At 39.7% G+C, this 8,319-nt stretch overlaps 1 protein-coding gene across 1 annotated transcript; it reads right to left on the reverse strand.

The window, feature by feature from the left end:
* Nucleotides 1-5,353: 5,353 nt before the first annotated feature.
* On the reverse strand, nucleotides 5,354-6,193 carry LOC107474387 (uncharacterized). Its single transcript, XM_016094007.1, has one exon. It carries the CDS (start codon nucleotides 6,191-6,193, stop codon nucleotides 5,354-5,356), a length of 840 nt encoding a protein of 279 aa, XP_015949493.1.
* Between the last annotated feature and the right edge of the window lie 2,126 nt (nucleotides 6,194-8,319).

Consider the following 8,319-nt stretch of genomic DNA (forward strand, 5'->3'; position numbering starts at 1 on the left):
TCTAAGGATCTTGCAAGATCCTCTCCCTTGTGCTCTTCTTTGACAACTTCCACCTCTTTGTAATCTTCTTCAATATCAACCTCTTCCTCATGGTAGATTTCTTCCAATTCAATCTCTTATTCATTGCTTACCAAGGGCATGGGAGGCTGTACTTCTTCTTCTTTCATCTCCATGTCAAGTCCAATGGGAGAGGATTCAAATGTAGATAAGAATTCATCAATGATCAAATCCATATCTTGATCACCCCATTTAAAGTCTTCAATCATGAGATGCCTTGGAGGTTGTACACCCTCTTTAACATCAGTTTCAAACATCTTTGAAGGAGGCTCTATAACTTGACTTTCTATGGAGGTTCAGCATCTCCTAAGTCTTCAACCACTTCTTCCTCTTCAATGGAAGGCGTAGCTTCTTCCAATTGTTCCAATACCAAATCGTGCTACTCACTGTCCACCAGAGTGTCTAACTTCTCCTTTCTGCCACGTTCTTCAGTAGATTCTCCACATGAAGCCATGGGGGTTCCTTGAATGTCTGAACATCGGAAAGGCAATCGATTTATCGCTTGATCCAGGTGTTTAAGTATGAAATCATATTCCTCCTTGATGGCTTCTTTTCTATGATAACTCCCTTCAACTACTCCTTCATCTGCAAAGGTCTCTTCTACCTTCACCTTTAGTGCCTCCTTTAGCTCCTTATGAAGTATGGATTCGCGAAGATGATCCTCTCTCTCTTGTTCCATGTCAATAGTATCATTGGAATCATGTTACTCTTGGGTTGATGGATGTGGGTGCTCTTCCATGGATGGTGGTGATGGGATGGGTGGATCATTATGTGGTTGAGATGGAAGTGCATTGGAGCTTGAGGGTTGAATATTGGGGGTAGAGGGTTGGTCCACATGCGGGATATAAGTGCTTGAAGAGTAGATGTGAGACTAGTGATAGAGGCAAGTGTGCTCTCCATAGAGGTTTGGGGTGGGTAGGAGGTTTCATTTATTGGGAGAAAAGGCTCATAACACGGAGGTGGTTCCTCTTGATAAGGATATGGAGATGGTGTATATTGAGGTGGTGGTTCTAAGTATGGCTCATAAGGTGGTTCGTATGGTGGATAAGGATTAGGGTCATATGGAGGTGTTTGGTGGAAAGGAGCTTATGAGTATGGTGGTTCAAAATTATATTGAGGAGGAGGGGGTTCATAGGCATATAGTGGGTCTTGTTGGTAACTACAAGGGGGTCCACCATATCTATCATCATGGTATGCATTGTAGAATGGTCTTTGTCCATGATATCTTGGAAGGTGTTATTGCCTAAAGGGTTCATCAGATCCTCTTGGCTCCATCCATCTTTGGTTGCTTTGACCTTAATGCATATTCCTATTATAGCTTCCATTCCTTTCAACAGATTTAGAACCAAACTCAAAGCGAGAGGGGTGAAAACTCATAGTAGCTATTAGAAATAAGAAGGGAAAATAGAAACAAATAAACAAGTAAAGGAAAATAAAATAAATAAGAGAAAAGGTTTGAAAAAGATTTGATTTTTTTTAAGATTAGAAAAGATAAGATAAGTTAGGTAAGAGGAGATAAGTTTTTAAATTAAGAGGTTTTGAAATTTAAAATTTTAAATTTGAAAATTAAATTTTGAATTTTAAATTTTGAAATTTGAAATTCGAAATTTGAATTTTGAATTTTTAAATTTTTGAATTTTAAATTTTGGAATTTAGTTGAAATTTGAAATTTGAAGTTGAAATAAGATAAGATAAGAGTTTGAAAAAAAAGATATTATTTTTTTTAAAAATTTGAATTTTGAAATTTAAAACTAAGATAAGATAAGATAAAAAATTTAAAATAAAAAATCTAAATTTTTTTTCCGAAAAAATCAAATTAAAAGTAAATATTTACAATAACCAATAATAAGGCACACGTTTACAAATCCCCCGCAACGGTGCCATTTTGACGAACGGATTTCCTGTCGGTAAAGAAATTCACAAATGTAATCGCGTTGTAAGTATAGCTTCTAAACCAACAGAAAATCCTTTCGTACAAACGTTTGGTTGTCACAAGTAACAAACCCCTTTGGAATTGATAACCGAAGTATTTAAACTTCGGGTCGTCTTCTCAAGGAATCGCAGGGAAGTATGATTTATTATTGGTTATGCAAAGGTAGAATTTGGGGTTTTGAAAAGATTTGAACAAATAATTTAATTGATAAGAAAAATAAATTAATAATTAGAAAATCTCTTGGCAAGGTATGAGAATTGGAAATCCCATCCTAGTTATCCTTATCTGGTGTGACGAGTATTATCCGTTGCTCCCACTTAGTTAGCCCTTACTAAATAAGGGAAAGTCAAGTAGACCAATTAATTTGATTCCTCAAGTCCTAGTCAACTCTTAAGGAAAGACTAACTTTAGAGGGATCCAAATCAACTAGCAAACCTCAAATATTAATCAACTGATGAGTTTGATAACTCAAGTGTTACCAATTACTCAACCAAAGCCAAAAGGGAAAAATCTAAATTATTTATATAATAAATAAAAGAAAACAATCATAAGTCTAAAATACCTCAAATTATATTAATTAAGAAAATCCTAACATGAAAAGTTCATAAACTAAATTGAGAAAATAAATAAAAGGAACATTGAACCTGTGATGAAGAAGTAGAAATCCTAATCCTAAATCCTAAGAGAGAGGAGAGAGCCTCCCTCTCCAAAAACTACATCTAAATTATGAAAAGTGTGATTTATGAATGTGATATCTATGAATGGATGTATTTCCCCACTTTATAGCCTCTGATCTGTGTTTTCTGGGCCGAGAATTGGGTCAAAAACAGCCCAGAATTCGTTAGTTATAAAATCTGCCACGCTGGTTTTTTGTCACTGCGACGCGTCCGCGTGGAACATGCGTTCGTGTCACCTACCTGTACGGAAACTATAATAATTTATATATCAAATCGAAGCCCCGGACGTTAGCTTTCCAACGCAACTGAAACCGTCTCATTTGGACCTCTGTAGCTCAAGTTATGACTGTTTGAGTGCAAAGAGATCAGGCTGACAGCTTTGGCAATTTCTTCAAGTTCTTGTATTCCTTCCACTTTTACATGCTTCATTTCCATCCTCTGAGCTATTCCTGCCCTGTAATCTCTGAAATAACTTAACACACATATCAAGGCATCGAATGATAATAAGAGGGGATTTAAATAAAAGAAAATAAAAGCCAAAGAAGCATGTTTTCAATCATAGCACAAAATCAGGAAGGAAAAAGTAAAACATGCGAATAGTATGAATAAGTGGGTAACAAGTTGATAAAAACCACTCAATAAGCACAAGATAAACCATAAAATAGTGGTTTATCAGTGACACTCTCCACTGCTTCCCTTGTTCAATAGCTGGCAACACCTTCGGTAACACGTCATTGTTTTGATGAGCCTTCAGGCGTTCGGATTTAAAATCCCTTGAGATCTGTAATCAACTCAAACATAGAGTTCCAGACACTTCTTGAACGCCGATCTTCAGACTTTCGAATGCTTTGTGCAACTCCTCTTTGCAAAGCATCATCCAAGCAACATACAACAACTTCTGACTTAGTGCATCCGCCACGACATTCGCTTTCCCCAGATGGTAATTCATCATAAAGTCGTAGTCCTTCAGTAACTCCATCCACTATCTCTGCCGCATATTCAGCTCTTTTTGATCAAAGAGGTATTTCAGGCTCTTGTGATCAGAGAAAACTCGAAACTTAACTCCATAGAGGTAATGCCTCTACACCTTTAGCGCAAACACAACCGTAGCGAGTTCCAGATCGTGCGTCAGGTAATTGACTTCGTGAGGTCTCAACTGTCATGAGGCATATGCCACCATATTCTGGTGCTGCATCAGCATGCACCCCAGACCCTTTAGTGAGGCATCACAATACACCTCAAATGGTTCATTCGGCGCAGGTAATACCAACGCAGGTGCGGTAGTCAAGTTTTGCTTCAACGCTTGAAAGCTTTTCTCACACTTAGAAGTCCAAACAAATAGCACCTCCTTGCGGGTTAACTTTGTCAATGGCAACGGTATCTACGAGAAGTCTTTGATGAATCTCCGATAGTAGCCAGCTAAGCCCAAAAAACTCCTTATCTCAGTAACTAAGGTTGGTCGCCCCTACTCCATCACTGCTTCCACCTTAGAAGGATCTTCTGCTATCCCCTGTTTACTCACCACGTGACCCAGAAACTTCACCTCATTATTCCAGAATTCACATTTAGATAGTTTTGCATAGAGTTTCTTTTCCTTTAGTATCTGCAACACAATCCTTAAGTGTTCTACATGCTCTTCTTTAGTCTTAGAGTAAATTAGTATGTCATCAACGAAGACAACAACGAATTTATCCAGGAATGAACGGAAAATCCTATTCATATAATCCATAAACACTACAGGAGCGTTTGTCAACTCAAAAGACATTACAGTGTACTTGTAATGACACGAGTCCTAAAAGTGGTCTTAGGGTTGTCCTCATCCCTCACCGTTATCTGTTGATAACCAGATCACAAATCGATCTTGGAGAAAACCCTGGCTCCTTGTAACTGATCCATGAGATTGTCAATCCTCGGTAGTGGGTACTTATTCTTTATTGTGACCTTGTTCTGTTGCCTGTAATCTTACAGAGCCACATACTCCTGTCTTTCTTCTTTACCAGTAACACTAGCACGCCCCACGGAGAAACACTTGGTCAGATAAAGTTCTTACCCAACAGATCCTCTAACTGAGACTTTAGCTCGGCCATTTCTAGCGGTGATATCCTATAAGGAGCACTCGAGATTGGTCCGGCCCCAGGCACCAACTCAATAGAAAATTCAACTTAGGTGGAAATTCATCAATATCGTTGGAAAATACCTCCGGAAACTCACACACAACTGGAATTTGCTCCAAGCTTTGATCATCACCCGAGACACCCGCGGTTAACAACAAAATACCCTGACATTCGACCCTAGAATAATTTACCATCATAGAATTCAAGTAATAGCTATTCACCACAACCGGCCCTTCTGTATCTTCCGGCATAAAGTACATTGATTTTGTAGAACAGTCGAGCAGAACATGGTTCTTAGATAACTAGTCCAACCCTAAGATAAGATCAAGACCGATCATCGGCAAACAGATTAAATCATGGACAAAATTACGTTGCTTGACCCTAAATGAAACTTGCGGAGATCTTAGCCTAGTTACCATGGCTTCATGGGTGGCATTATACACCTTCAGGTCATAACCTAAAACCAAAATCTTCAATCCTAACTCACTAGCCTTCTCAAATGCAATGAATGAATGTGATGCTCCAAAATCAAACAAGGCATTTAAAATCTGACTAGCCATTTAACATTTACCTCAGATAAGTGTCTCGGATCCCTCGACACCCACAGATGAAGTAGTAAACACTCGACCAGGCTGCTGTGCTGTCCCAGCACCCTGTCTCTGCTTCTCCGGACAGTTGGAGGCTTTATGCCCCGACTTACCACATGAGTAGCACAAGCTCCATCCAGCCTTGCACGGAACACCAGGATGGTAACTCCTACATCTAGCACAAGCCTGCTCATTCAGAGGCTGCTTCCCAAATCTTCTTCCCAGGATATTGTTATTGTTAGGCCTTCTGAAGTTATTCTGACCCTGAGTTTGCTGTGTTACAAAACCTCCCCACTTGAAAGGCGGACCTCTAGGAGTAAAGCTCTTCCCTCGGTTCTGTGGGAATGGTCCCCTATGGCTTCCTCTCTCTGCAACTGCCTTCTTTACAAACCCTTCGACAACTCTGCTCTTGTTTACCAACCTGGAGAAAGTCCTGATCTCCATAGGCCCCACTGAACTATATATGTCGCTTCGAAGCCGTCCTTCATATTTTATACACTTCCACTCCTCGAAGTCTCCCGGAGCTCCTTGACACATGCGAGAAAACCTAAAGAGCTCCTCAAGCTTGTCTGTATACTCAGATACAGACATAGCACCCTGCTTCAGCAGCAATAGCTCCAGTTCCTTGGCCGTCTTGGAGAAATTTAGAAAGTACTTCCTATAGAATTCCTCTTGGATGGCATCCCAGGTGATAGGGTCATCACCCTGTTGCAGGAGACGTCGGGTCCCCTGCCACCAATGCAATGCTTCCCGAGTGAGCAGATAGGTAGCAAACTCGACACACTGCTCTTTCAGCGCCAGCTGTGCTTGAAGTGCTCGCTCCATGGTCTGAAACCAGGTATTGGCTTCAGCCGGATTGGTGGTTCCCTAGAACCTTGGTGGATTAACCTTTAAGAAGGTCGCCAACGTCATCGGACCTTGAGTCCCGTTTTTTCCATTTCCCCCATTATTATTATTGTCCATCTGCTGCCCGAGTGCCTTAGCAGTGGCCTGCAAAGCAACAGCCATATTTTGCAATGCCGCCATAAAGTTTACTGGATCGTTCAGGTTGGTTTCCATCCTATGAGTACCGGCAAGTCCTTTCCCACGGCCTCGACCGCGTCCACGAAGTGACATCTGGTTCCTATACACACCAAACAATCAATATCAAGTTGATCAGTCTCAATATCGAAAGTCTAGTGCTTCAAAGACCCAAATTCATGCTCATGAACGTTTATGTCAATTATATCAATCAGATAAACACAGACACAGAGAATGCACAAAAGCATAGTCAGTCCATCCCTCAAGCTTTACAAGACTGATGAGCGGATAATTTATACGCTTTTTGGCATTGTTTTCAGGTAGTTTTTAGTAGGATCTAGCTACTTTTAGGTAGTATGTTTTCATTAGTTTTTATGCTAAATTCACATTTTTGGACTTTACTATGAGTTTGTGTGTTTTTCTGTGATTTTAGGTATTTTCTCGCTAAAATTGAGGGACCTGAGCAAAAATCTGATAGGACGCTGACAAAGGACTGCTGATGCTGTTGGATTCTGACCTCCCTGCACTCAAAATGGATTTTTTGGAGCTATAGAACTTTAAATGGCGTGCTCTCAACGGTGTTGGAAGTTAGACATCCAGAGCTTTCCAGCAATATATGATAGTTCATACTTTATTCGAGTTTAGATGACGTAAAATGGCGTTCAACGCCAGTCTCATGCTGCATTCTAGAGTAAAACGCCAGAAATACGTCACGAACCAGAGTTAAGCACCAAAAACACATTACAACTTGGCGTTTAACTCCAAGAGAAGTCTCTGCACGTGTAAAGCTCAAGCTCAGCCCAAGCACACACCAAGTGGGCTCCGAAAGTGGATTTCTACATCAATTACTCAATTCTGTAAACCCTAGTAGCTAGTCTAGTAGAAATAGGACTTTTTACTATTGTATGAGAGATCATCTTTGGTCTCATTTTTAATCTATTATTCATCTTAGGAGACTATTGATCACGTTTTGGGGCTGGCTGATGAGCGGATAATTTATACACTTTTTGGCATTGTTTTTAGTATGTTTTTGGTATGATATAGTTAGTTTTTAGTATATTTTTATTAGTTTTTAGTTAAAATTCACTTTTCTGGACTTTACTATGAGTTTGTGTGTTTTTCTGTGATTTTAGGTATTTTCTCGCTAAAATTGAGGGACCTGAGCAAAAATCTGATAGGACGCTGACAAAGGACTGCTGATGCTGTTGGATTCTGACCTCCCTGCACTCAAAATGGATTTTTTGGAGCTATAGAACTTTAAATGGCGTGCTCTCAACGGTGTTGGAAGTTAGACATCCAGAGCTTTCCAGCAATATATGATAGTTCATACTTTATTCGAGTTTAGATGACGTAAAATGGCGTTCAACGCCAGTCTCATGCTGCATTCTAGAGTAAAACGCCAGAAATACGTCACGAACCAGAGTTAAGCACCAAAAACACATTACAACTTGGCGTTTAACTCCAAGAGAAGTCTCTGCACGTGTAAAGCTCAAGCTCAGCCCAAGCACACACCAAGTGGGCTCCGAAAGTGGATTTCTACATCAATTACTCAATTCTGTAAACCCTAGTAGCTAGTCTAGTAGAAATAGGACTTTTTACTATTGTATGAGAGATCATCTTTGGTCTCATTTTTAATCTATTATTCATCTTAGGAGACTATTGATCACGTTTTGGGGCTGGCTGATGAGCGGATAATTTATACACTTTTTGGCATTGTTTTTAGTATGTTTTTGGTATGATATAGTTAGTTTTTAGTATATTTTTATTAGTTTTTAGTTAAAATTCACTTTTCTGGACTTTACTATGAGTTTGTGTGTTTTTCTGTGATTTTAGGTATTTTCTCGCTAAAATTGAGGGACCTGAGCAAAAATCTGATAGGACGCTGACAAAGGACTGCTGATGCTGTTGGATTCTGACCTCCCTGCACTCAA

Source organism: Arachis duranensis, chromosome 2 (genome assembly GCF_000817695.3).
Source record: "Arachis duranensis cultivar V14167 chromosome 2, aradu.V14167.gnm2.J7QH, whole genome shotgun sequence".
NCBI lineage: Eukaryota > Viridiplantae > Streptophyta > Magnoliopsida > Fabales > Fabaceae > Arachis > Arachis duranensis.

Bases quoted from the DNA above. Each gene is read 5' to 3' on its own strand.
- LOC107474387 (XM_016094007.1), bottom strand. From the start codon at position 6,193: ATGGAGCGAGCACTTCAAGCACAGCTGGCGCTGAAAGAGCAGTGTGTC.